This window comes from Pogonomyrmex barbatus, unplaced genomic scaffold (assembly GCF_055798465.1).
Source record: "Pogonomyrmex barbatus isolate J1 unplaced genomic scaffold, ASM5579846v1 scaffold4, whole genome shotgun sequence".
In the NCBI taxonomy this organism is placed as follows: Eukaryota; Metazoa; Arthropoda; class Insecta; order Hymenoptera; family Formicidae; genus Pogonomyrmex; species Pogonomyrmex barbatus.
This window is the reverse complement of record NW_028297138.1, coordinates 9,683,700-9,710,957: the sequence shown is the minus strand read 5'-3', so window position 1 is coordinate 9,710,957 and position 27,258 is coordinate 9,683,700. Positions and strand designations below refer to the sequence as shown.

Sequence of the window (27,258 nt, the reverse complement as noted above, 5' to 3'; positions counted from 1 at the left end):
ATGCTAATAATCTCGTACATGTTTAGCTAAATAATACAATAGCTTACGTTAATAGCTAAGGGCTATTGTGCAGCTGAAAGGGCAAATCCTGAATCATGATTAGATTAAATAATTAAATGGGATATCAATGGGCGCAACAAGGCATATTAATAACAAGGATAACATAATTCATTTCTCTTTTAAATAATTATGTGATCGTATCAATCTGATGATGTGGAACGGAAGTCATGAGTGACGTATTTCAGTTTCAGCCGATGGTGGGCGATGTCTACGAGAGCGGCGTTTGCACCCTGCCGAGACAACACTGGCCCAGCCAAAGCGTTCAATCGATGTCAATGACAATGAGTCCTCCGATGTTATACGCCGGTCTGGGTGTTGTTACCAGGACCTGCCCGAGCGGCACGCTGCCGTCGAAAGACTGCGAGACACGGGTGTCCAGCCAGTGCTGTCCAACGGTTCAGAAGCCAAAGGATGCGACGATAAGCACGCCGGTGGTGATGGCCAAAAGGGAGAGCTCCGTGTGACCCTACAGCCACCACGGGGCCTGCACTTGCAGCGTGAGCGAGCTGCTGTGAATCACACAGTTGCCAATCATCGAGATAGCCGCGAATGACACGAGTGACACGAGTGTCCGGGAAACGTTTAGAAGATGTCTATACAGATCACGCGGAGATTAGAACGTCTTTTAGAAAGACCAAACGAAGCTTTTATCTTAGAAAGACGTTTGGACAATTATCGTTATCTAGATCTGTGAAATTAAGACGTCTCTGGACGATTCATAGGGATGTCTTTCGTTAAGCTAGAATGTCTTTCCGACGCCTGTGTCATTCGGGACGCCTCGGGCGTGCGAGCCGGTTCGAGTTCGACGGGTTTACGTTTCCATTCCATGACACAAATTTGCGCCTCTCTGTTGAATCAAGTGCCCTTTTTACATTGAAGAACGACGAACACTCCGACCGGCTCCTCCGCCAGCTTCTCCCATCTCATGCGTAGTAAATCTCGTGACCGAGCCCCGGTGGAAACCTCGACAAGCACCTCGTATGGTAGAGAGTGAGTTTACGAAATGTGTGCGCGCGAGCTCGTGAGCTCGCCGTACATGCTCCTGTACATACCTCGAGACGCGGAAGATATTTTGTACGAGTCGCGTATATTAACGATTTATTCTCACTTTTACTATGAACACAACACTGTACAATTTGTCTAGTCGATATAAGTATAAATATGTATATGCGTTAAGTCGTCGGGGAGGCGCCAGAATAACGTACACTGAGGATGATGATCACCGTCGCGTCGCGCGATGTAATTATTTATAACGTTGACAATGCGTAAACGGGAACGGCGGGACTCTTGCGGATACGGGAGAGAGAAACGGGAGGAGAATTGTCAGAGACATATCGTTTGTATCTCCATCCGCGGGAATTGAGTACGAGACGAGCATACGAAGAGCGGCAGAGTAATGAGACGAAAGATGGAGAAGGAGGAGGAAAGAATAAATAAAAAAAAAAAAAAAAGAAAGAGAATCCCCGTCGCGCTTTCGTCTCAGTCTGCAGGATTCTGGATTTCAGCGTAATATTAAGTATCTCTTGTACAATGTATAAAGTAACTTCCTTCGAAGTAAATGTACCGAGTATGATGAACGTTGTTTTTCAAAGTCTTGAATTTTACTCTATAGGGAGAGGACGTCTCCCTCCCCCAATTTACGGGGACGTCCCCTAAGAACGTGTGGTACATAATCGCGATAGCACTTCTAACTTACTGCCTATTTCGACGCTTGTGAATCTCGTTGGTACTTTATTCGGCAGAGGTTCCCCAGCCTCTTTTGTATTATATAGCTTTAAAAAGGAAAAAAAAAGAAGGGAAACGAAGGTTCGTCGAAAGGCGCCTCGTCATATTCTCCGTACGGTGCAGGGATAATCTCGTCGTCGATTAGAGCGATCCGAGATGCGTCCCTTCAGACCAGGTCGCTAATCCGCGAAAATGAAAATTGAACGTGTAGCTCCCTTTCAATATGAAGCAGTCGATTACTGGGCGGTGAATTTCAGCTATATTATATGAGACGCGCATCAAAAATCTTTTCTTTTCGCGAGAAGTGATAATCCATATTTTGCTTCGACCTGTACAGATTGATTTCGCGTATAGGATTATGCTCCCAGCACGTGCGACGATCCTGCTGCGACTGCAAGGATTCACGTGAGGATCAGAATGTATATTTTATCCGATATGACGAGAAAAAAAAGGAAAAGCAGATCTTTCAATGTTCACATATATTTGAATAAGATCAATGTGTATGTAATCGTTCTACAGTTCGATAACGTAATTAATCCAATGATGAAATGAACGCATATTTTTTGACGTTACAACGCTGTGAAGGCGTTACAGCGTGCTGTGAAGCAGCAGTGTCGATCTACTTCAGAAACTGGAACTTGAGAAATTTTCAGACACTGGAACTTGAGAAATTTTCAGACAAAACTCTTTTGAGTACATTTCGAGACTGCGAGAGTTAATTTCTTCCGCTGGACAAATCGCATGATTCCTTTCGTCTTTCATTTTAATTGTCAAATTAAATTTTCGTGTCTCCTTAGCGAGTTTTATCTTTGAATGTAGTCACATGATTTTTGTCTCTGTCAACGCAACGTCGCAATACCGCAAACCAAAGTTTCATAGCAGCGGCATTTGTCTGTCAAATCGGAACTTCGCGCAAATTGATCATAAAGGGAATGTAGATTGTGACTGTTTGCAGTCGCGTCGTCGTTGCAGTCTGTTGTATGTACATGCATACAAATGAATATGCAGAGGAGACGATCCTGAACGAAGCGCGCGCACCCGCGTTTTCGTTCGCCGGAGGAAACGACGGACGATGATCGAGGATACTTAGCGAATTACTCGATGTATAAGGAACTTAGAAAACGGCCGAGTTGAAGATTTTACCGTGCCGTAAGAAGCTAATCACAGAGAATTTCTAGGAAAACACATGTTGTTTCCTCGCTTAGACGTTATGTTAATACGTCGCTCCCGAGAAGATCTATTAACATTTAAAAAAAAATGAAATAAATCGTTGATTATTATTATCATTGCCATTAATGGAATTGATGTCGGAACATTGTGAGTGTACATTTGTCAAAGAGAATTTTGTCAAGAGAATTTTTAGTAATCGTTGAAACGCAGCCAATACACGCATCCCACCCTCCCCTTGTCCCTTGTTATAACTTTTGCACACATAGAGATTGTAGCCGTATTGCGATAAGAAAGATCGTTGCAACAAAGAGATTCTATCGATCCGACGATGAGGAAATGTCACAAAAAACGAAACGTACAATAAAACCTGGATCTAAACTGCCAAAGTTTCTACAATTTGTTTTGTACGTGTGATCACTATATGCGCATATTACGAAATGTGTGAACTTTTTAATAAACGATACCGGACTTTTTCTAATGGAACACGATTTTTTGAGGAAACGTTTATTCTCTTCTTTTCCGCATGTTTGATTACATTAAAAAAATTCAAGAAGAGGGGAAAGATAAATCACTGTTTTCCTTCGCCAGCGTCAGTTGGTTTCCAGGGCACGTCTTTTCACTGTTTCGGGTGATTCGGAAGCATGTCCATCAAACGCGTCGCGAGGCATAATATCGCAAGGCGGTGGCCAGATATTGTTATCTGCAAAACGATTAAAAGGTATTCGTTAGCTAGGCACGGAAAGATCGATGAGAGCATTGAGATATTTCTCGATCGCGCGAATGATCATAGGCGAAAACGCGATGCTTCGTCGGTCGTATTCGCCCCCTCTTTAGTGACTCCAATATCGATCGAAAACAAGACGCCGAGGGAATTTCGTTTTTTTTTTTTTATTATTTAAATAAAGATGCGTTGCTACACTATTCTGTATGCATTACTGCCTGTATGACGTGATAACGAGACCGGATCTGACCAGCCGCCGCTTGCGCGAGACATTGAAATTTGTATATGTACTTAGTTTAGGACTATCTCCGATACACACAGACACACACATACACACACGCGCGCGCGCACACACACACACACACACACACACACATACACACACGAGTCTCATGTACCCCATACCAGAACGTTTTTTTGATATTGTAAATATTCTGAAATAAATAATCGTTTTTATTCACAGGAAACTTATTATTGTATCCCTCAACAATGATCAGCCAGTGACGCTTCAATGCGATGTGCTGATATCTAATATCTAAATAATTTGTTTATTTTTTTTATTTAAAATTGTTCGACTAGCTAAATTTGTCAAAAATAAGTTCTGCAAAGTGTCTGTAAATTTAATTGATGGAAATAGCAGCAGAAATATAATAGAATATAATAGCGCCCCTTATAGAAATTTAATACTGGCACTATTAGCACTATTCAGTATTTTTAATATTCAAAATAAATAATCATTATATTATTTAATATTCATAAAATAAGTAATTTTTAATATTAAATTGACTGACAGTATTAAATTGGATTTCCGTAAGGAGCTAACTTTATTGGATATATGTGTAATTTTTACCGTCCCAAAAGTCGCTTGGCGACACATCAGAGTACAGTCGTAAATACTCCTCGACGGTTTTGAGTACGGGCAAGTTCACGTTGAGAAGAGACTCGAGGACTGCATTTTCGGGAAGATACCGGGCTTTGTCTTTCAAGTTTCGTAACGCGTCTTGAACGTCGATCGACTGTAAAATCGAATGAAAGCAGCGTCACGAGGTGAAATGAAGGAAATTCTTAGCTTTATATTCGGATTCGAAATCCTTCAAACAAATTCTTTTGAAGCCTCATTAATACTCCGTCCAACGTAAAGCGGACAAAGCTGGATACTTTATGCATTCCGTTTAGCTCTCTCGAAAATTGCAAACCTTTTCATGCACCGCGTACGCAATATACTCGCATAATGCGTACACCTTTATTAGACAGTTTGAGACTTGCTTTTGAATTTCGTCCAACGTACGGGCTTCTAACGTCCCTATTAAAGTTGGCGGTATCATATAAACGTGGCACCAGCCTGAGAAAAATCTCTAAAAATGCAATATATACATATTACATCTATACACACACATATATATATATATATATATATATATATATATGTGTATGTATGCGCAATCTTTTTTATGTAGATACGCATACATCACGTATCAAGTTACTGACTTGATGAACGTGATGGTATGAAGGCAGGGGAATTGCTTTTCCAAATTTACATTCACTGTCGTCTGTGGTGTATAGAAGCTCGTAGTGTTTATAAATGACATCTTCCCACGCCTATCAAGAGAATAAATTTCTCTCTTATTTCCATTTTTCTCGCCTCACGAAGCAAATAATGATGAATAAATGGAGCAAAAACGAGAATTACGATTGCAAGAAAAGGATTTTACAATTCATTCAAGATTTCCAATTTAACTGGATGAATAAAAATTTATTTTAATATTTCTATTGTATAGTATGTAGAAATTGTGAAATATTCAAATACCTCTAACACGTGAACATAACACGTTGGATAAACGAGAAATAAACCTGTGATGGGAATATTATTGTAATCCATGCATAAATCTTGTATTATATCTTCCATCCTCTATAAAATATAATGAACTATATAAAATGGATTTTTTTTTTATTAATAATGTAATTTAAATCGAGTAATTCAAATTTAAATTATTCAATAATTTATAGAAATTATTCTTGTACAGTGGGAATATAAGTTCTCTTTGACTCTCATTTTCGTTGAACGTTAACGTATCATGAATTATATTGCTGACATCTTTCAAAATAAAATTGAACACGAAGATTATATTACAATTGCAATTACAATTCTAAAATACGACATATATAATTTACGATGGTATCCACCTTTCGCAGAACTTCATGAGTCCCGCGATATTCTCCGAAGTAAACGACTCGTGTAACATAACTTTTCTGAAAAGAGAATGGATTCGCCATGTAAAACTTGTGCAGTTAATATTATAAATGTTGACATATTTTAAAAATATTTTCATATGCGGACTTTTTACACTATTGTTTATTTTAATTAAAAGTAAATTATAATATATTAAGTAGCTAAATAATGTGACTTACATAACCAATAGCGCGAAGGTTATATTGCACTACATCTAAAGCGCTTTTTCTCACTGGTTCGGTTATGTGAGTCATTAGCTCTCAGTATACTTTCACTCATTAGACATCACGCTTGTTAATTATCGTGATTTTATCGTTAACTTTGTAAATTCGTCTTTTGAATAAAAATAAAAAAAAGTCGGGATAGTTTCTTTTTAATTGTGTCTCTATATGATTTCGACGTGTATTGTAAAATAACACAAAGGGAGAAAAAGCAATCTGAACGTATTCAAAGAATTCTTTTCCCGAATGCTTACTTTGAAGTTACCTTCGTTTATTGCAACCTTTATACACGCAGAAAATAAAAATACACTCGGCGTCATGGATCTGCCCCTAGGATTGAACTGCTGTCGGCTGTGGATAAATGAAAGCGAATTAAAAGGTAAAAACGGAGAAGATACATCGGTGACATCCTCGATGAATGAAGAATGATCGATAGCGTATCAAATAAAAATGGTTACAAAAGAAACATTCTTTTTTTAATCATATTTCTAAAAATATATTTATCAGAAATTTCTACATTTTCAATAACAGATTATTTTGCACAAATCGGAGATCCATGTAATCTAATTAATTTAATTAATTCAATGAAATACAATGAGATAATTAATATATGGTGTCAAAGAATCACAGATAAACTATGTGCATTAAACGATTTTGTATTTTAATTCCACAAAAGTATGTCGGATTACGCGTTATCACAATAGAGTTAAAATCGAGATCAATGATCTTATTCTAATAATACTAAATCACACATTGCTAGAATCACACGTTGCTAGAACAATTCTAATTATTTCTTTGTTGTAATCGGCAGCAATGGCGGTGTCGGTTCGCTAGGATTACCCAGCCATACAGATTTACTAAAACGTCCCTTTATAACGGGCGCTTGCCATTTATTGCTACTTACAACAGTAGCAGTCGGCTTCTCCGCTGTAACCGTGGCTATGCTTACAGTCCTGAAATAGTAACAAATATTATTTTATAGCGAGTGAAAAAATCGCGTACTGATACAAGTCCTCACCTTTACGAATTGAAATAAAATCATTTGCAAAACATCACAAAACCAGGAATAATGAAACAACGAACAATATTGTTATCGCGCACATATTCCCAAAAAAGAAATAAATACCGCAATGAAGAATTTCGACAACTTCGGCAGAATAAGGGAGGAGAAAATAAAAAGATATTCATGATGCAGAAACAATATTTATTAATGAAAAATGTGTTACAAATCTTCTTTTTATTTAAACGCCATTTATTTCGTAATAAATTTGTAAAAAATAATTTCTCAAAATTTGAGTATGTATTGAAAATTTCTTCAAAATCTGCTTGTAACAAATACATGTTCATATCATACTCTCATATCCTCCACCCATATCCTCAAAAGTTGCTTATTCATATTGATTCACATATGAATTGTCCTACATAACTTTGCATTACGATTTTTTAAAATTTTAGTAAACACTAATAAGATAATGAGCTTGTTTAAATAAAAAAGAAGTGCTAATAAAACATAAAATTGTAATAAAAGTGCAAAACAATAGCAGTGCATTTAACATCGTATAAACGTGACTGCTTTAGAAAACAAATTCAACAGTAAAGATATTATTATAAGAATGTATAAATTATAAAAATAAAATAAAATAAACAATAAGGATGGATGGAGAACATAGGTCACAATTTTTACGATAACGATTGTACACTCCATATTTCCTTTCTGACAAAAATTGGCGCGTCAATAAACACAAAATAATTCACGATTGTCTAAAAATTGATTAGATCTTCTAATGCCAAGGTACTTGGCTTGGATGACTGATGGTACCCAGTTTGTAGTACCTGGTGGTAGAAGGTATCTGTTGAGCTGGCGTAGACGAACTCGGCGGAGTCGCTACAACGGGAGTTTCCGCATTCTGTGCTGGAACGCCATCTCCTTTGAGAACAGAGATACACTTCCAATGATTAATGAAATTGTCCTTCCACAATCGAACGCAACCATCGTCGCCGGAACTCGCTAAAATTGTTCCCATGCAGTTCCAACTGACGCGCCACACAGTGCAGTAATGATCATCAAACTGCGCAACTACATTCGTTTCAAAATGTGATACTCCAGCTTGCGTATTCTCACTGAAAGAAAAAAGAGTGTACATTTAACATCTGACTTGTTTAATTTTTAACGTAAGTCTTGAGTTGTACTTACTCCGTCGGTTTCAAAGTAACTATCCGTACATCTTTCGTAGCTATGGCCAGCGTATGGAAATTTCTTCCTAAGTTGGGAGCAAATGCAATATCATAAACAGCATCTGTAATGCTTGACAATGTTTCGGCCTTTATCCAACGCCTACTGTTCTCCGAATATTCGTAGATAAAGATTTTTGCCCCAAGCGACGGATTGGGATCATCACTACCGACTGCTATCATAGGTGGATGTAATCTAAAATATATTTTTATTAAATATTAATTTTATAGCTATATTTTAAAACATATAATTCTGTTTTGTTTCATTCGTTAAATATGTAATTTATTTATTTTTTTATAATATCCTCAATAAATTTAAGAAGACAAGATAAAAGAAGGATTTTACCTTGAGAGAGAAGGATTCCAAGTTAGACAACTACATGAAAGTTTACAATTGATATCGTGCTGTAGAGTCCATTGACTTAAATTCATGATATCTGGTGCTTCATATATCCGAATGAATCCATCTGCGCTACAAGTGGCCAATAGTAGGCCCAAAGTCTTTGGTGCGAATTTTACATCTGTGACAGAAGTACGTGAATCAACTAGATTTGTCCTTTTAATCCAATGCTTACTACCACGTGCTTCTGGCCCAGAACCTTCGCCAACTGACAAGAAAATAAAAATAATACAATACATCATCAAGCTTGTTTAGAAAAACAATCTCTGCCTCTCTGCTTAACCTATTTCCTCCCAAACAGCTGCGGTGCGGTCAAATGAACATGTAGCAAGAACCTGACCAAATTCTGGATGTGCCCAAGTGACTTTCCATACGGAGCCACTGTGTGCCTTCCACGATGCAGTAAGGTGCCAATTTCCATGTTCATCCTCATCCCAAACCTATAATGAAATTCATTATATGAAATCGTATCTTTAAAATCCTTATTCTATCCAGCGAAAGATGATAAGAAGCGACGTTTAAGTAAATAAATAAGGAAGAGGAAAAAATCAAATGAACATGGTAAATACTGTACCTTTACGAACTGATCACTGGAACATGTCGCCATTCGTTCCCCATAATAATCATAGGCAATATCATGGATGAGATCTTTGTGCTCTGCATTGATGCTGTGTGCCTCATACATTGCGAATAAAATAAACGTTAGTGACTTCGCACACGAGATTGTTTACTAAACGCGCTGTGCTCTAAAGGTTATGACATAGCGTGCTCCGTGTCGGCGCCTGTCGGCACCGTCAGACGTTATTTCTCAATGCGTGAAACCACGTGGATAGTAGTGTCCTCTGCATCAATTCAAATTTCTTTTAAATGTTACAACATTTGAAAGATTTTACTTGATGGAATTAAACGCTGAATAAATTATATTTATTACCCAGTAATGTATAGCCAGTAATGTATACCCAGCAATATATAGTACTAATAAATCAAAGAATTAACAAGTAAATTAAAAAATGATTCAAGAATTTAAAATATATTATATTTTGTATAAATCTTACCTTGCACACGTGATGGAATTTTATATATTTGTAACAAAATCAGAATTGAGCTTCCAATGACTTTTATATCTCTGAAATTGCTCTGCTCGTTAATACGAATATTAATATTAATACTAATATTATTATGTGACATTAATATTAATATAATTAATTAATATTATATAAACTTAGCTTCGCTATAATTATATGAATGTATGCATGATAATGAATTTAGTAGATAATTATACACACACACACACACACACACACACACACACACACACACACACACACACACACACACACACACACACACACACACACACACATATAATGAATTATATTTGACTATATATTTGAATCTATATATAATATAGACATAGTGTTAGATATAGTCTAATGTTAAAAACAGTCTATTTTTAATAAAAATTTTAATAAAAGTACATGAGAAGAAAAATTAAGATTATACATATATCAATAGAAAAAAAATTAAAAATTGTTTAATAATTTGCACATTAAATATAAATATATAATTTTGATTACGATACACAATTTCCAGCTTAGTAATCAACAAGATCGCCAGTATAGTTGCAATTTAGAAATAAATTACTACTATTTTTTAACTAATTTTCTTTACATATAACTAATTGTTATAGATTATTATAAAACATAATGTGAAAACACATACACGTAAAAAGTATAGATACGTATAATTAATTGCTTCAATGCTTCTATTTTCTCCTTTTTACTCAACTTCGATATAAATAAAAAATTCTGTATTCCCTCCTTGTTTTACATTTTAATTAATAAATTCCTTTTAATGGATTAAGACTTCAGTTACGAAATTATGAACTCAGACTTATAAAACCTAGATGAAAAAGAGGACAAAGTGAACACTAGCTACAAGAAGAGAATTTTAATGAATAAATAGTTTCTTTCTTTTCTTCAATTTAATATTCAATTTAATATTCAGTGTCGGTAAAACATTCTCCTAATAGTAATTAATATTACATTAAAAAATGTCTTGTAGAACAGGACTAGCATTGTGAAACGACGCAAAAGCCATTTGTAAGGCGGTTTCGGATAACACTTTGACCCGTTCATACGGTGTCCGTTATCCGAGACCAGCTCGCTCTCGTGCAATTGCAACTGCAGGCATATTCCTCGGCCACCCCGGCTGATCGTCACGAGTGCGATCAGGTGTATCGTGATAATGACCGGATATTTTCTCAGATCTTGCCTCAGTAATAGCATCGAGTGAGCCATCATTATCATATGGCTAAGGTGATTATCAGATGATCATTACAAAGGTAACGATTGATCTTTCTTTATGTGTATATAAAAAATAAAGTACATAACATGAATCAAATTTTCTATATTTTAATGCTTATTTCTAAAAAATTCTTCCGCAAAGATATCAAAGGTGTATTTTCTAATATTCTTTACATTTTTGGTCTTCTTATTTTTGTTCGTTTTGTTCAAGCAACTCGGTCGATTTCTTGAAAGAAGTTGAAATTTAATGCGGTGATATATAAATAAGAAATATGAAAAAATTTTTTTTTTAATTCAATCAATCATTACTTTTATAAATTAATATAATATTTAAGACACAAAGATATTTTTTTATGTTATATATTTTTTACGAAGATAAATTGAAATTAAAGAAGTACCAATCGAACATAGAGAACAGTATTAAAACAGAACAGAATTAACACGGAATAATGCAAAATTTCTTTCAAATAATTAATCTATGAGGAAGAATGATTTACGCGTTAAGTCCTGGCTTTGCTGTCACCTACACCCTTTATCGCATTTCCGGGCCATATTATGGCTGGGGCACTTGCATACGGTGTAAATAAATACTCCCTATCGTGGAGTGTCATCAGGCACTTCAGTCAGTCGTCTTGTGTATGAGATACAATACTTCGCGCCTTCGAGTCAGTAGAGATTGAGCCGTGAAATGTTGGACTAATATCTCTTTGTTAAAAAAAAAACATAATATAAAAACAAAACTACACTAAGTGACATTTCTCGTATGATCAAACAATCAATATTTTCGTAATCACGAAGAAAACGTATAAGATGTGATTGTTAAAGAGTCATGTGAAATCAACGAAAGTGATACAAGAGTCGTAAAAAAAAGCATCGTAAAGAATATTTTTAGAATTTTTATAATTTTTATAATTTTACATAGAAACACAATTCATTCAGAATAATTATACTATTGGAACAAATGTAATATTAAAAAAATATTTCTTAGTGATGGATACTCTGTGAAAGATTAAAAGTAATACTTAGCACACATAATATAACGCATACATCAAATAAAAAAGAAGTAATTACAAATAGAGAATTATTAAATTAATAATTGAAACATAAATAATAAAAACATAAATAATAAAAAACATTAATTAATACCAAATATTTTAGTATTAAAAGCGAAGGCCGTTAGGTACATCGTAAAAACATATCGTATTGTATGATATTTGTCTAAATGTTGTAATCGCGTTAACTCGACGATAAAAAGACAAAGAATTTCTATGTATAGAAATATTCTCAAGTAAAAAAACCGAGATTAAATTCTCGAGATAGTGATCAATAAGAATCGGTAAGAAATCTAATCGAAGAAAGAATAGTATTCGACGTTTCGTGAGATGCGGCATCTTTTTTGCGCACTGTGCTATCGGTAAACAGAGTGTAAGAGCTTTGTAAAATATCATTAAAAGTATTATGCTCCGTTTATCAACAGTACGATGCGACAGAATCATCTGCGAGATCGAGCGAGGGGAACTCTCTTCTTCACTTGAGTTTTGCGGCTCCCATATTCCAGCATAACTCAGCCGTGTTACGAAAGGCATTATGCTAAGAATATGCGGTGTCGTAAATGCATGTCAATCCTCAGAGACAGGAATCCGGGAGCTGCACCTGCAAGTTTTACGATGATGAAATGGAAAATGTTAGTACAGTTGGATGAACTCTCTCTCTCGAGCGAAATGCGAAGTGAGCGCATCTCCGTTTTTTTTTTCCCCCTCACTATTTGCGCGACCGGAAGAAAAAAATACTCGCGGATTGTGTTTTATTTGCAAAACCTGACGAACGATTTATGATCCTCGTGATTACGAGGAGCGCCTCGTTGTTTGTCAAGTGTCATTCGACGGAGGGAGATACGTTCCCTCGTGCCGAGGAATCGTCAGTGACGCGTTCGTTCCGAGGCGTTAAAGAAATCTTTTCCCCGATTCACCGAGGTTATCCATCTCCCGACCTCGTTGCGTTTATTCCTACGCGCTGTCAGTGTGTATCGATAGCAACGCGACGACAATTTGCGCGAGGAATTCGCCGAGAGCGAATTCGCAATTAATTTTGCTCTCGCGGTGACGTTCCTCTTTCATGTCACGAACGAGCCGCGTATTTCTCTCATGTGAATATCGGAACACGCGATAGGAACGCAAGAGTTAAAATTAAATTTCCGGTAAGTTTTCAATTTCCAATATCCTCTTTTAAGGACATTTTGTAAAGTTTAAAGAAACATAAAGAAGCCAAGTGAAATTTAATAATCATCCAATGAAAAGTATCGATTATTGAATAATATTGTAATAATTATAATATAACAATGTACAATCGAGCATTAACTTTCTACATATTGTAAATATGTTACAAAATTGCTAGAAATATGTTTAACTTAATTCATTCAATTTTTTTTCTTATTGTATTAAGTCTCTTGTATTTTTAACGTTTAAATTGATAAGATTTACTATTATTATATTTTCTATTATATGATCCGTTGAAAGCTTTTGAATTTGTGAAGCTTAAATTAATGTTTAAAGTATCAATTGATAAACATGTTACCTTAAGTTACGTAAGCAGCTCTAATCTCCATTATCACAAATAAATACAGATATTATTGTAACACGATCTATTTTATCGAAGTTGTATTGCATTAATCTCTAAAAAAGCATTCGTGTAAAGAAAATGCGTGTTGCTGTCGTGGGCGCTGGTGTAATAGGAGTAACAAGCGCATTTGCGGTGAAAAGCGCTTTTCCGAGCTATGAAGTTAAAATCTTCGCTGATGTATTCTCACCCGACACCACTGGCGATGGAAGTGCCGGTTTATGGGGTCCTTATCTCCTCAGTGACACACCCGCCGAGGACATAATGTAAGTACATTTAATTTCATTTGCGAAAAATAAACTAAATGAAATTCCACATTGCGAAATAGAAAGTTTAAAAAAAAAATACCAAAAAATATTAATTTAGCGTTGATTGCTTTTAAACATACCGTAGGTGAATAGAGAATGCTGAACTCTATTAATTATTTCTAAGAGATAATAAATGTTGCAATTATTAATTATGGTATTATGTTAGTCGATGGGCTGACAACACACATAAGTGGTTCGAGCAATTGTGGAAAGCTGGATTATCTCCGAAAACAGGTGTTTGCCTGTTACCTGTAACTCGTGTCACCAGCGATTATCCGAGCGACACTGATCCACCATGGGCAAAAATTGTCTATGGCTTCCAAAAACTGAGTAACGAAAGATTACAACAGTTGAATAAAGACCACAAGTCTAATTACAAGTACGTTTTCACTATGCTAAAATTAAATTAATTGTCACATTCACTTTAAAATTAAATTATAATTATTATAATATATTATGATTAGAACAAATCATTTTAATTATCGGTTGCTATTATTATGGTTTCTTTTATTTAATCGTTTATCGAGTTAATGATTTCAGACAAGGTTGGCACTTCGTAACTTATACCGCCGAACCGGTTTTATTACTGCCATGGCTCATGGAAAAGTTTGCTGCGTTGGGTGGGAAAATGGAAAAAAGAAATATTAAAATGCTGCATCAACTAGCCGACGAAGGATATGATTTAATAATAAACTGCAGCGGGCTCGGTGCACGAGAACTCGTCGCGGATAAGACAATGATACCTATCAGAGGTCAGGTGTACAGGGTAACTGAACTTTCCAATTAATATTGCAACATATATCTCTCTATTTTCAAAGCTCTAAATTATCGTTTATTAAAATTACAATAATTACAATAATTACAATAATAATAATAATTACAAACTTACAATAATAATAATAATAATAATAAATTATTTTCATATGCATGAACATACATAGATATTTTCAAGTTGTTATTTAAGCGTCACTTTTCATTTTTAGAAACATTATTTTTTATCTTTTTTTTTGTCAATTTATGTGATTCATTTTTTTTTTTAATACTTCCCTACTTTTATTGAGTTTTATATAAAAATACTTAACTTGAGAAAATCTGTTTAAGGTAAAGGCATCTTGGGCGAAGCACTGTTTTCTAGCGGACGACGACGCCTGCAATTACATTATTCCTAAGTATACAACGAGCTACGATGGTCCTATTCCTACTAATATTTAGCGTATTTATCGACAATGGCACTCATTTCTTCGTAATGTCTGTTCATACAGTATTCACAGCGTCGTGCTGGGCGGCACGCATCAAGAGGGCGACTTCAATTGCTCCGCGGAAGAGGAAGATTCGAAACACATTTACGACGGATGCTGCCGCATAATGCCATCTCTGAAGGTCCCTAAGATACTTGGCATAAATTTAACCGTGGAAGATCGATAATTCCCCCAAAATAATTCTCGCTTGTAATTCCTGTCGCAGGCGAGTGAAATAATGCGCACGTGGGTGGGCCTTCGACCGGGACGATCGCGAATTCGTCTGGAGTGCGAGAGCCTCAGCTCGCCCATGGGAAAAGAGTTCAAGGTAAATGGCCATAAAATATTACACCGTTAATAACTAAAACGACGGGAGCGTTACCGTTTCTGAACTTTCGCCTCACACACGAGGCATCGAGGTTCGAGCGTCGCTAAACTTTACGGTCGCTTCCTACAGCACTTGTTTCGTGTTTTATATTTCAGGTGATACACAATTACGGCCACGGCGGAAGTGGCGTGACGCTGTGCTGGGGGTGCGCCTTGGACGTCGTGGAGATGATAAGAAACTTGAAAGTGCCCGAATTAAACTCCAAACTGTAACTTCAGGGACAGAATAAACTTTTTATCCTTCATAAATTTTTATCCGCATCGTGTAGCGTTTAACCTCGCTCGACTCTTACCTTTCCTATCGTACCGAAAAATAGTTAAGAATATTCCTCTTACAATTTTTCTTTCATTTACCTTCCAGATGAGATTCTAGATTTAGATTAGATCCAAATCGTTCCTCCGTCGCGAGTAATGTGTATTACTGTCAAGGACCTCTGCCTTGATCCGCATTTTTCGTACTTATTTAACACTTGATCGATATCCTTCGTAATTCTTACTTTAGAACCTGCCTGTTTCGCGTAACAACGGCAAAAAGCCGAGAAACATAATTAAACGTCAAGAAAGTGCGCGAGGGTTCGATCTGCGCGAGGCGCACCAACCTATTTAAAGTTTCGTGTCGTGATCACTTCCGTAACTGTACAATTTCTAAATATGGTCGTCGGGCTGTAATTAAAGCACCAAACTAACTACCGAGATACCTTACATGTCGACCGTGCCGCAGTAGTCGCGTAAACCCAGACGTTGGTGACGCGTGTCTTTCCAGTCGCAGTACGATCTATATCGGCCGCGGATTTTAACTCGCGAAGACATCTAACGTTCTACCGTTGCCGAAATAACAGAAAAATAGACAGGTACGTTCGTGTTATAAAAAAATACTTTCCTCAGGACGATATGAGTTCGATTTGTTCGATAAATTTAAATCTAATTTCTAATTGAAAGAAATAATTATATATATATATTTTTTTAATATTTAGCAATACTTATGTAATATAATAATAACTTATAATTAATTAAAATATTTAAAACTAAAACGAATTATAATTTGAAAGAGGTAAAGTTTATTTAAATATAAATAGATTTAAGTACGGGCGACAAGCAGCGACAAATCCGTAAAAGAATCTATCAATGATTTGAATGTCAATTTACAGAAGATTAGTAATGTATCGATTAACGATTTATCGCATCTACGCGGCAAATGCGGATGCGAGAGGGATTATGTTCGGATCGAGTTTGACGTGGATTTGATTGACAGCGCGATTAAAAATAATCGAATAATGGAAAACGGTCATGAATGTCGTCGAGTACAGCGGTAAGCGTCCGCTGGTGATATTGCACGATTCTAAAGACGATAATTCCAGAAAAGAGGACGTGACAGACGACCAATGCGTCGGCGAGTCCGATATCAACTTCAAGAAGCGATTCTGCGAGCACGCATTTCAAAATAGAAAATACATCGTAATTCCAAACGATTCCTCTAATGTTGTACCGCTTACAAACGAGAGAACAGACGTTGCTAAGCATGCTTTCGAACGACACTACTGGAAGATTACCCCAGACAATAATACAGGTACTCATTTGATCTCGATAAAAATGTAAAGATAAAGATAAAATTCGAAATAATCACATTTTAATAATAAATCCACCAAAAAAATAGACAGGATTTATAAGCATAGTAAAAATGCCAAAATTTTCACTCGTGCTTCAGTAATAATCGTGACGATTAATTTTTTAAAAACTTATTGATTTTGAAAATATTTTTTGAATATGCTTCCAATCTTCCAAGTTATCTATATTTGATTATTATTTTGTAATTCGTAAATAAAACTTTCCGAATAGACGCGTTACCCGAGCAAAGTGATTCAGGACGGCGCAAGGAGGACGTGGAAGAAACGTCGAAAACTAAGAAGAGAAAGCAAAGGTACCGTAAAGTTCTGCACGTTTCGTTTGGAAGGCAAAACTAATTTTTCGATTTAACAAAACAGATTTTTAACAATCTGCACGGCGAATTGCAAGTACGATGTGGTAAGGCGTGTGGCCGCTCGCTTCGGTATGAGAGAAGTTACGGAGGACAGCAGCTGGGATCTCTATTGGACCGACTTAAGCGTCAGCGTGGAACGCGCTAAGGACATGAAGAGATTCCAAAGGATCAATCACTTTCCCGGGATGACGGAGATATGTAGAAAGGATCTCCTCGCTCGTAATCTCAACCGCATGCAGAAATTGTTTCCGAAAGACTACAACTTTTTCCCGAAAACTTGGTGCTTTCCCACCGAGTAAGACAATACACATTTTTTTATTACTAGTTTTGTTAATGATGATAATTCATTTATCTCTTTTAAAATAATTTTTTCTGTTTTATATATATGTTTTATATATATATATATATATATGCACTGAAAATTTAAATAATTGTGCAAGATAAAACCGTACAATTTTGCAATGTTATTATGTTTACTACGAAAATATTTTCTACAAAATTTATGCTCTGCAGATAAAATATTATTTAAATACATTTGCGTAATGTGTTTTTACACATTTTTCGCCTTGGAGGATGTAATTGGAATTTGACATCCGAAAATATTGTTTCATAATTATAATTATATAGGTGAAATATCATATTGCAATTCCACGAATCAGTTTCATATGTCAGAATGCGATTTATCGATTAAAAGCTCTCTTATCTATTTTATAAGCGCGAGCTACTTGTACGTGTGAGTAATTCTGTTTTGCTTCTCCGAATGACTGCTCTCGGGTTCTCGGTCATAAATTCCAAAGGCTCGCCATTACGGCGATAAAGAAATAATCAATATTTCCTGACGCCGATGAATGTGTAAGCAGATCGGAATCTCTGGATTTTGGTTTCTAGTTATGGCGATGCGACCGCTTATGCCAAGACACGAAGGTCAAGAACCTTTATCATTAAACCAGATATGGGCTGTCAAGGACGCGGTATTTATTTAACGAAATATTTAAAGGACATCAAATTGTCAAGCGAACGCTTGATCTGTCAAGTGTACATTGCAAGGGTATGAAAATAAATCTTTCTTTTCAAAAAAATCACTTGCAGAACTTCATTTGTATGTTTTTTTTTTTTTTGTTACATGAAGATTCTCTGAGATTTAGATTTTATTTTAAGAGTTTCTATAATCGTATAAATAAAACTTACGTTACCAATTTCATAGTTGCATAGTTACAAATCAAGTATAATGCATAGTCCTTTTTCTTATCACATTCTTAGCCCTTCTTAATAGACGGATACAAATTTGATCTACGTATTTACGCACTAATTACATCATGCAACCCTCTCAGGATCTATGTGTACAACGAAGGGCTCGCGAGGTAAGATAGACTCGATGTCTTATAATTAAAAGATAAATTTCGAGAAACAAATATTAAATATTATTCAAATATATATTTAATTAAAATAAAATTAAAAATTAAAAATCATTAATTAATTAAAATATATATATTTCACGAAATATTTTTGAATTATCAGAAATTATAAATATATATTTATTTTGCAAAATGATATATTCTGATATAAAGAAAAATATGAACTATTGCGTTTTCAGATTTGCGACGAGCAAATATAAAGAACCGAACGGTCACAATACTTCGAACATGTTCATGCACTTGACGAATTATTCCGTTAACAAACACAGCCGAATGTATATCATCGACGACGAGATTGGCAGCAAGAGGTACATGTAAAAAATTTGTAATACATTAATAATACATATAAAACACTACTCAAATAGCAGCTTTGCAGAAAGGTATCGACATTAAACAAATGTTTAAAAACGAAGGATGTCAATGTGGACGAACTGTGGAGCAAAATCGACGAGATTATAATTAAAACTGTGATCGTCGCGTATCCCGTATTGAAGCACAGTTATCACGCGTGTTTTCCGATGCACGATAAGAGTTGCGCGTGCTTCGAGTTGTTGGGATTCGACATTTTGCTCGACTGGAAGCTGAAACCTTACCTTCTTGAGGTAAGCCCTTGAGAGTGAGAGTGACGAGAGTGATAAAGGAAATATTATTAAATATCCGCTAAATTTAGTAAATGTATCAGGTAAATCATTCGCCAAGCTTTCATACAGATGCACAAATAGACAAAGATGTAAAGGAAGGGTTGTTGATGGACACCTTCGATATATTAAATCTACAACAGTGTGACAAAAAGAAAATAATAGAAGAAGACAGAAAAAGAATCAAACAGCGACTTCTTCAAGGTTTAAGCGGAAAGGATGTTAGGCAAGTAAAATATTAGATTAACTATCTTAGTTAAAGTACTAGAAAATAGAAGAAATACTAGTTAAAATAACAAAATTTTCATAACTTTTTGATAAAACATAATGTATAGATATCTTTTATGCAACACACAAATACCAAAATATAAAATATAAAAATATAAAAATATAGAAATTAAAGCCGAATTTAATTAGTACATTAAACCGTCACAAGTTTTGGCTGTATAAAATAGCTTAATAATATAAAATAAAAATAAATCGTGTTTATTATAATAGAAGCCTGATAACAGATCGAAATGTTACAATGTGTAGTCAAACTTACGACACAACTTCAATAAAATCCGAGAGGAATGAGAACGATTACATGCAGAGACAGTTTCAATGGGAAGACGACCATATGGGCAATTTTCGAAGAATTTATCCATGTGACGAAGATAAATACCAGTCTTTCTTCACGCAGAATGCGCTTTCCGTTTTCCAAGATACGGTGGCGTCAAGAGCACGAGAAGAAGCGTCGAGAATTGAGAGAGAAGAGAATGAGGTACATTTTTCCTCAGTTATAGTTGAACTCTTAAAATTGGTAGACGAAATTATAACGATCGTAAAACTTTTATCAAAATAATATTAATTAATTTTTTAATAACATAAAATTGTTTTTTTGAAATATAAGGGACGGACATTGGCATCAATAAAACTGCTCGTTATTTATTCGTAAACAAATTTTTAACGTTAATCAGACTCTGACTTGATTACTGCTAATTATTTATTTTTTAATTGGTTCATTTTTATGAATAATTTTATCTGGTTTTAGTTGAAAACGAAGGAAAAAGAACGCAAACGAATAGTCGGGAAATGGAGCGAACAAAAGTTTAGCGCTGAAAGTTTATACACACCAAAGAAATTCCAAGAGAAGAGCAAATTCGCAGGAGGACTAAGGAAAAACGTACTGATTCAAATCGTACAGTTCATTCTTTAATTGCTATTCGCACAAAAGAATGCTTCGTTGCCTCGTGAAAAAAAGCCTCGTAAAAAAACTATTGTTAAAAATTAGATAGAAAATAATAATTTTCTTTTGTTAGAATATATAACGACTCGGTCGGAAGTTGAAAAAGAGAAGGGATTTTTTCCTTCGTCTGTACAAACATATTAAACGTCGCTTTTTCGCAGATCAATAAACAGGACGCACAGGAATCTCCTACCAACACTCTATACTCCTTCGAGCCTGAAATCATATCAGAGTCTGAGGAAAGGGAACGAATAACGGCCCTGGCACAGAGGGATTTTCTCATCAAGAGCTACGGCATGCTCGAGCAGATATACGTGGCGATGAAGAGAAACGGCATGTTACGTCCCGCCGACGAGAGAAAGTACGGATTGTATGGCAGGCTGGGATTACATGCAAACACGAACCACAGCACGTGTTCCTCCTCGCAGAAGACCCAACGTCGCCAAAACGGCCATCTGGATACCACACAGCCAGTCACGTACCAATACCAGCAATGTTCCCTCAGAGGAAATGAAGTAAATATTCCGTATTTTCATCAGATATTTTCGTCAGTCGAAACACTTGCCTTATACGTCCGTTTCTACCAATGTAGATTAATCTCGATTCAACCTTACCACTTATCTTTTAGTTTTAAAAATTAAAAAAAAAAAAAAAAATTAAGCCGAAAATTAAAGTAATCTGAATTGATAAAAATAAACATGATAAAATCAAATTTGTCTGCATATTATACTTAAAAAAAGAATGCTTAGCGTAGTGTAAACAAAATATGTGCATTTTTCTTTTTTAGCAGAAAATGACGAATCACGAGTGTATGAAAAACTACGATTTAAATAGGAGTAAGCGTTGCCTGTATTATCACGATCATTATTTTGTTAATCATTATCGAATTTTATACATATTTAACTCTCTTGATTTAGGCTTGTGGATAACGTGTAACGAGGCACTTGTTTACATGCGTCCAAAAATACCGCAAACTTTGTGGACAGAAGAAATTCACTCTAATAATCATAGGAGACGCGTAACAAAAGCACACGTTGTTAGAACATTAACAAATACTGTGCGGCTGCACACACTCGAAAGAAGAGAATCTTCCCATCCATCGAAATCTAAGTAAGTTGAAATGCGCCACTTATCTACTACTATCTAAATTACTTCTTAATAATTTATAATTAAAAATTTTCAATTATATAATTTAAATCGTAATTATTTATCATGTATAATTGTTATAACGAAATTCTTTTAGAGTTATCATTTAACATTGAGAATGAAATTGACATCCATTTGGGATAAAAAAAAAAAACATGTTACATAATAAAAGAAATACTTTTCCAAAGTATAAAAGCGATCGATATAAAATCGACTAGAAAAAATTTAGCTGTTAACCCTATAATATATTTTGTTAAAATATCGAGCACAAATGAAGATTAGTAACAATAAGATTTATATAATATTGAAATATATCATTAAATATATTACATAATATATTCGATAAAATAATTGCTTAGTCGCGTTAAAGAAAATCTCGTCTAAATTCTGTGACAAGAATTTTAATTGAAAAAAAAAAAAAAAAAAATAAAATGAGACAATCAGTATTCGGAAATCCAATGAACGAACGGACCATGCTCGATGTGTGAGTGGATGCCATTTCAAGGTAGAGAACAGTAATATAAAAATCAACAATGTATCGACTTGTTATTTAAAGTACCATATAAATATGTACAATAGATGTATAAGTGAACATGTACATGTCGCATATTAAGAGTGGGAATTAGGTACGCGTCGATGCGTATGTAAAATGGCCATACACACATATGTACGCCAGTCTATAATATGTATAACAATTTTTATTGCTGATATATATTCTGTATTCACATGATAAAAAATAATCTATGAACAATTTGACGCGTGCTGGTTTTTTGCCCCATTCGTGATATTGCATTCACGTCACGGCATTTCACCGCTGCCGTTACGCTTCAGCTTCTTTTCGTATTTTCTTTCTTTTCTTTCTTTTTTTTTTCTTTAATCTATTATTCTTATCGCGTTTTGTGTCGCAATCGAACCTACGGTGAACGTGTTTCTAAAGAGAATATTATGACATAATCGAGAATTCAAAATTTTTCCAAAGTTTCCGAAGTTGGAATAACAATAGTCCATAATTTTATGCAAAATAATATTGTATATGTGTTTGTGTGTATGTCTGTATGTGTGTATAAAGCGGTGTACTTGGCAACGATAAGAATCGTAGGTCGCTCTTTCTTAAATTTCTAAATCGTGGTTGAACTTTCGAAATTACAATTTTTTCCCTCTTCGATCATAAAATGCAAATGCAAAATAATAGCAACACTTCGCAGAATCCACGTACATAGGTGATGTAACGTCAGCCCCATCGACTGCAAACTGTGCTATGTTATTTCATTCTAAGAACAAGAATTAGTGCGAAATACATCCAACACATTACGATCGAGGAATCATTTTTTTTTAACGTGATATATATTATTTACATAAAATCATTATGTGACTGCGGCGAATATTTGCGCGTTTCTCTCTCGCTTGATTCCCACCATATTAAATCTTAAATATAGAAAGGCTTATGTACATAAAGTCAATAGATATTTATATGATAGCCTACATTATACCGCTTATAAAAAAAAGATCGTAAATGTATATATATATTTATATATATATATATATATATATATATATATATATATATATATATTCATGCGAAATATTTCCATCTCTGTTAAAAAGTCGCCACGTTTCACGGTATATACACATACTTCCTGAAAATAAAGGTAACTGCATTTGAAGAAAGTGCAACGAGACAAATAGTTGGACACATATAAAATGCATTTGTTTTGAACAGATTTTTACAAGAGGGGGTTAAGCTGTCATCTTAAAACACATCAAATCATTATCAACGAAGAAAGAAATCATTAGAGATTTTTTTTTTTTCAAGATGGATGTTGTCACGCGGACATAGCAATCCTCTTAAAAATTACATAATCACTTATGACATACCTCATTTACTTTTTTGTACTAGAAAATGATTATATCCGCTGCTTTGACCGTTGACAACGTTAAAAGTCGTGTAAAAGTTTTTGTAAATCGCTTAATCCCCTGCATATTTTTAACTTTCATAATAAAAGCAATGTTAACAGATTTTAGCATGACCTTCTTCTTCGCACGAAAAAATATAGAAAAATATGTGAAAATGGTATCCTATTCGTTGTAATACTAAAATATGAGCATTATGTAGGATCCTGTGTATGTTACTCACATGTAATATGTGTTAAAAACGATTATAGTAAAACAAGCTTAAGGCATGAATTATACGGAGACTTCAACAAGTAAAAAGTACAAATAAAAATAATTTAATTTTAGATTAAGAAACTCGTCTACAAAATTTCTTGATCTAAAATTAAATTCATAAATTTTACATACAAGAATAAATTAATAAATTTATCCAATTGAGTGAAATATAATAAACACACCAATTAATTATCTTCATAAAGATTTTAGCTGTAAATCAGATCTCCGTTTAATACAGGCTTTAAATGATACATATATAATATATATAATATATACATATATCTGGCTAATATTTCATATACATATAAAAAACCTATACAATCCGTAGACGATAATTTTATATTAGCTGCCGACGGAATTTAGTTCTTTTTTGTTTTTCCTAATAATCTGACAATAATATTTTTCTCAATTCTTCTTGTCAATATTTATATCGATAAATCTGGCAGATGCGAAGATTATGCTAGTTAGTTAAATTTGTCAAGTGTGCACAGATTTCATTCATTACCATAAATTTAAAACATTACTTTGTTTTATTTTAAAAAATAACTTGAATTTAAATAACGAATTCGATTAGATGCATACAGGTCAAAATCTGTATGCTAATTTATCAAAATGTGATATAAGCGACTTTGAGCGATAAAACATCCAAATGTATCAAATAATGAGATTTAATTTGTATCAATCATCCAACATATCAGTGTCATAATATATATATATTACGCATACTTTTATGTTATTTTGCATACAATAATCTTTATATGCACTACTCGAAATCGCTATATATATTATTTTTTATAAATAAGCGGCAGATTCAGATAAATCATAAATCATAAAAGCAAATACTAGTAGAAAAATTAATAATTTGCGGCGCAATTCCAATAAAATGTCGTAATTTTAGTCATTATTCGTATTTGTAATTTTTAGTTTTTAATAATTTTATTTTGCATGTCAGCCTAGACAGGTTAAAGGTTCGTACTGATTCTATTTTCTATTTCATTTCTATCGGATTATAAAATTTTGTTACAGTAGAAAAACCTGCATGTTAATATCAGTCAAATAAATTCCTGCTATGTGCGTGAGCAATCTCATTAAAGATTACTTCATAAATAAAACATTTTCATAAAAACTTTTTACACAATTTTAGAGACATTTCTTATGTCCTTAATTTAAGCGCAGTTAAATCAAGAGATTAAACCATGACAACAATATATAATCATTTGTTATAATAAAAAAATAAAATAATTATTAAGAATTGAACTTAGCATCCAGTTTACTTATGGCAAATTCAATTGCAGTAATACTAGTGCAGATTCAATTCTGTTGTACATAAATGTAAAAGCAATCTTTCTTTTAGATTGATGAAATACTTAGTTTATAGAAACATGAATTATTTTATATAAATAATTTCAATAATGCTTTTATAAAATTATATATGTTTTTACATTATACATGTATAACAGTCTTTACTTATGCACTAGTGTGGATATTATTTTTTCAACCAAATCTATTATTAGATATTTTCAAAAGAATGCAAATTTCTCATGCACACGAAAAACTTACTGCCAAATTTATTTGTTTTTTTATTCTCTTTTATTTTCCATTTTAATTAAAAACAAAAAAAAACATTTAATGAAATAAAAGTTAGTTTTGTTATATTTAAAAAAGTCAAAATATTAAAATAAATAAGAAATGTTAAAGCAAAATTTATCATGGTCTTCTTTATATTAAAAATGTGACATACAAAAATATAAGAATTGCAGCATTTCTAGGTATATCGCTGGGAGTACCAATACTGCATTTGTGTTTGTGTAATTCCGTTTTTTGAATGACATTGATGCATTCATGCTGATTGTATTAAGTCATATACTTAAATTTAATAAACATGTAGATTTAACAATAAAAATAGGACAATTGACAAGCTTATATGTCAACCTTCAATCAATCAGTATAATTTGTATCACAATAAATATATCATCTGCTTGATAAAGGCGATATATTCATTACCTGCATAATAAATCAAAAAGATAACTTAAGTAATATATGACCTGTCCTGTATATATAGTCTCATATTGATACACATTAATGTGATTTATATTGATGTTATTATCTTTCCAGAAATAACAAAATCACAATTGATGCTCGACAACTCTGATGACAAATGGTACTCGTACGAATCAATTTCTTGATAAAAATTGACATTACAAGTCACATCTAAATATCAATTGCAGAGATGATAACATTTATTATGATGTTTATCAGGAACGTTTATATAGGATGAAACAAAGGCGATGCAGAATTGTTCGCGATTCGTCTCTAATATATTTGTGTTTTTGTAATAATATCAAATATGTAAGTACTGTCAATTTCGAATTAAATGCAATTAATTGTAAAAATACTAGGGCCTTCATAAATTTTAAATATTTTACATTTAAATATTTTCTTTTCTATTTTTTTTTTAATATCTCGGGTCACAAATGTTTAAATGTTTTATATTATATATTAATTTTTAAAATAAGAAATCTATGTGACAATTATTGACAATGATTTGATAATTATTTTCATCATCTGCCAAGATTCAATATTAAATTATATATTAATTTAATAATTTTGTGTATGAATCCATTTGTCATACGAAATAGATTTAAAATTAAAACATTTAAATGTTATTTCTGTTTTCATATTCATTCATACAACTTACAAAGATATCCTAATATTTCAACAAGTTAAAGCTAAGTTATTAACAAATAGCATATTTTTATATTGAATGCACGACTTCGCACGTGCATTAATATTTACCATGTGCTAGGGTGTGTGTTGTGTACGTGTGTGCACAATCGCACACGTGTATGTGCGCGTGTACCACATATAAACGCTAACAAATAGTCACTCGAGCGTCGCATAAACGACGGGACACGAAGTGTTATGGTTTAAACTTAACCAAGGGTATGTTCTTCGATTGCAAACACTTATCACACACCCATTCCGCGTAGACCTCAGCCGTTAATAATTGATAAGCGTATTCCGACAATCCTGTGCAGCCCCTAAAATAAATATTTTTTTTTATAAAACGCTA

The 27,258-nt window shown here is 33.9% G+C and overlaps 6 protein-coding genes across 13 annotated transcripts in view; 3 read left to right on the top strand and 3 right to left on the bottom strand.

The window, feature by feature from the left end:
• The window catches only part of LOC105423587 (neural cell adhesion molecule 2), a 236,300-nt gene extending 232,949 nt beyond the window's left edge, over positions 1-3,351 (top strand). For all 3 annotated transcript variants that reach the window (XM_089080844.1, XM_089080842.1, XM_089080843.1), the window contains one exon: positions 246-3,351. In XM_089080844.1, the coding sequence (XP_088936970.1) occupies positions 246-524 (279 nt within the window). In that variant the 3' untranslated portion in view covers positions 525-3,351. The remainder of the gene's footprint in view (positions 1-245) is intronic.
• A 936-nt stretch (positions 3,352-4,287) lies between these two features.
• Positions 4,288-6,473, bottom strand: LOC105423586 (uncharacterized). Of its 2 annotated transcripts, none has more exons than XM_089080849.1 (6): positions 6,382-6,473; positions 5,861-5,926; positions 5,484-5,585; positions 5,165-5,275; positions 4,873-5,031; positions 4,288-4,692 (listed from the first exon to the last, which is right to left on the bottom strand). In XM_089080849.1, the coding sequence occupies exons 1-6, from the start codon at positions 6,445-6,447 to the stop codon at positions 4,501-4,503; spliced, it is 696 nt and encodes a 231-aa protein (XP_088936975.1). In that variant the 5' UTR covers positions 6,448-6,473; the 3' UTR covers positions 4,288-4,500. The 2 variants fall into 2 exon arrangements, with proteins under 2 accessions (XP_088936975.1, XP_088936974.1); XM_089080848.1 differs by having other exon boundaries at positions 4,295-4,692; positions 6,086-6,446.
• A 122-nt stretch (positions 6,474-6,595) lies between these two features.
• Positions 6,596-9,555, bottom strand: Nup44A (nuclear pore complex protein Nup44A). Its single transcript, XM_011633374.3, has 6 exons — positions 9,334-9,555; positions 9,043-9,199; positions 8,706-8,967; positions 8,322-8,555; positions 7,961-8,248; positions 6,596-7,080 (listed from the first exon to the last, which is right to left on the bottom strand). Exons 1-6 carry the CDS (start codon positions 9,442-9,444, stop codon positions 6,915-6,917), a joined length of 1,218 nt encoding a protein of 405 aa, XP_011631676.2. The 5' UTR covers positions 9,445-9,555; the 3' UTR covers positions 6,596-6,914.
• A 3,147-nt stretch (positions 9,556-12,702) lies between these two features.
• On the top strand, positions 12,703-15,863 carry LOC105423584 (D-amino acid oxidase 2). The gene is made up of 8 exons (XM_011633373.3): positions 12,703-13,262; positions 13,760-13,947; positions 14,156-14,368; positions 14,530-14,755; positions 15,091-15,158; positions 15,252-15,369; positions 15,454-15,555; positions 15,711-15,863. The coding sequence occupies exons 2-8, from the start codon at positions 13,763-13,765 to the stop codon at positions 15,825-15,827; spliced, it is 1,029 nt and encodes a 342-aa protein (XP_011631675.2). The 5' UTR covers positions 12,703-13,262; positions 13,760-13,762; the 3' UTR covers positions 15,828-15,863.
• Positions 15,864-16,359: 496 nt separating this feature from the next.
• LOC105423583 (tubulin polyglutamylase TTLL13-like) lies at positions 16,360-22,770 on the top strand. Its single transcript, XM_089081340.1, has 13 exons — positions 16,360-17,181; positions 17,451-17,532; positions 17,597-17,887; positions 18,481-18,640; positions 18,853-18,953; positions 19,187-19,315; positions 19,384-19,609; positions 19,690-19,871; positions 20,180-20,408; positions 20,679-20,810; positions 21,035-21,388; positions 21,661-21,709; positions 21,791-22,770. Exons 1-13 carry the CDS (start codon positions 16,902-16,904, stop codon positions 21,985-21,987), a joined length of 2,412 nt encoding a protein of 803 aa, XP_088937466.1. The 5' UTR covers positions 16,360-16,901; the 3' UTR covers positions 21,988-22,770.
• Positions 22,541-27,258, bottom strand: part of pygo (pygopus family PHD finger) — an 86,744-nt gene continuing 82,026 nt past the window's right edge. For all 5 annotated transcript variants that reach the window (XM_089081341.1, XM_011633370.3, XM_011633371.3 and 2 more), the window contains exon 5: positions 22,541-27,226. In XM_089081341.1, coding sequence (XP_088937467.1) covers positions 27,106-27,226 — 121 coding nt within the window. In that variant the 3' untranslated portion in view covers positions 22,541-27,105. The remainder of the gene's footprint in view (positions 27,227-27,258) is intronic.

Bases quoted from the DNA above. Each gene is read 5' to 3' on its own strand.
- LOC105423586 (XM_089080848.1), bottom strand. From the start codon at position 6,160: ATGACTCACATAACCGAACCAGTGAGAAAAAGCGCTTTAGATGTAGTG. The intron at 5,586-5,860 runs GTGGATACCATC...TATATTTTATAG, and splicing joins CTCATGAAGTTCTGCGAAAG to AGGATGGAAGATATAATACA. The intron at 5,032-5,164 runs GTCAGTAACTTG...TTGCATTTTTAG, and splicing joins CATACCATCACGTTCATCAA to AGATTTTTCTCAGGCTGGTG.
- Nup44A (XM_011633374.3), bottom strand. From the start codon at position 9,444: ATGTATGAGGCACACAGCATCAATGCAGAGCACAAAGATCTCATCCAT. The intron at 8,556-8,705 runs GTAAAATCCTTC...AATATATTTTAG, and splicing joins TGGAATCCTTCTCTCTCAAG to ATTACATCCACCTATGATAG. The intron at 7,081-7,960 runs GTACTACAAACT...TTACTATTTCAG, and splicing joins CAGATACCTTCTACCACCAG to GACTGTAAGCATAGCCACGG.
- LOC105423584 (XM_011633373.3), top strand. From the start codon at position 13,763: ATGCGTGTTGCTGTCGTGGGCGCTGGTGTAATAGGAGTAACAAGCGCA. The intron at 13,948-14,155 runs GTAAGTACATTT...GTATTATGTTAG, and splicing joins ACACCCGCCGAGGACATAAT to TCGATGGGCTGACAACACAC. The intron at 14,756-15,090 runs GTAACTGAACTT...AATCTGTTTAAG, and splicing joins TCAGAGGTCAGGTGTACAGG to GTAAAGGCATCTTGGGCGAA.
- LOC105423583 (XM_089081340.1), top strand. From the start codon at position 16,902: ATGAATGTCGTCGAGTACAGCGGTAAGCGTCCGCTGGTGATATTGCAC. The intron at 18,641-18,852 runs GTATGAAAATAA...TCACATTCTTAG, and splicing joins GTCAAGTGTACATTGCAAGG to CCCTTCTTAATAGACGGATA. The intron at 21,389-21,660 runs GTAAATATTCCG...TTTCTTTTTTAG, and splicing joins GTTCCCTCAGAGGAAATGAA to CAGAAAATGACGAATCACGA.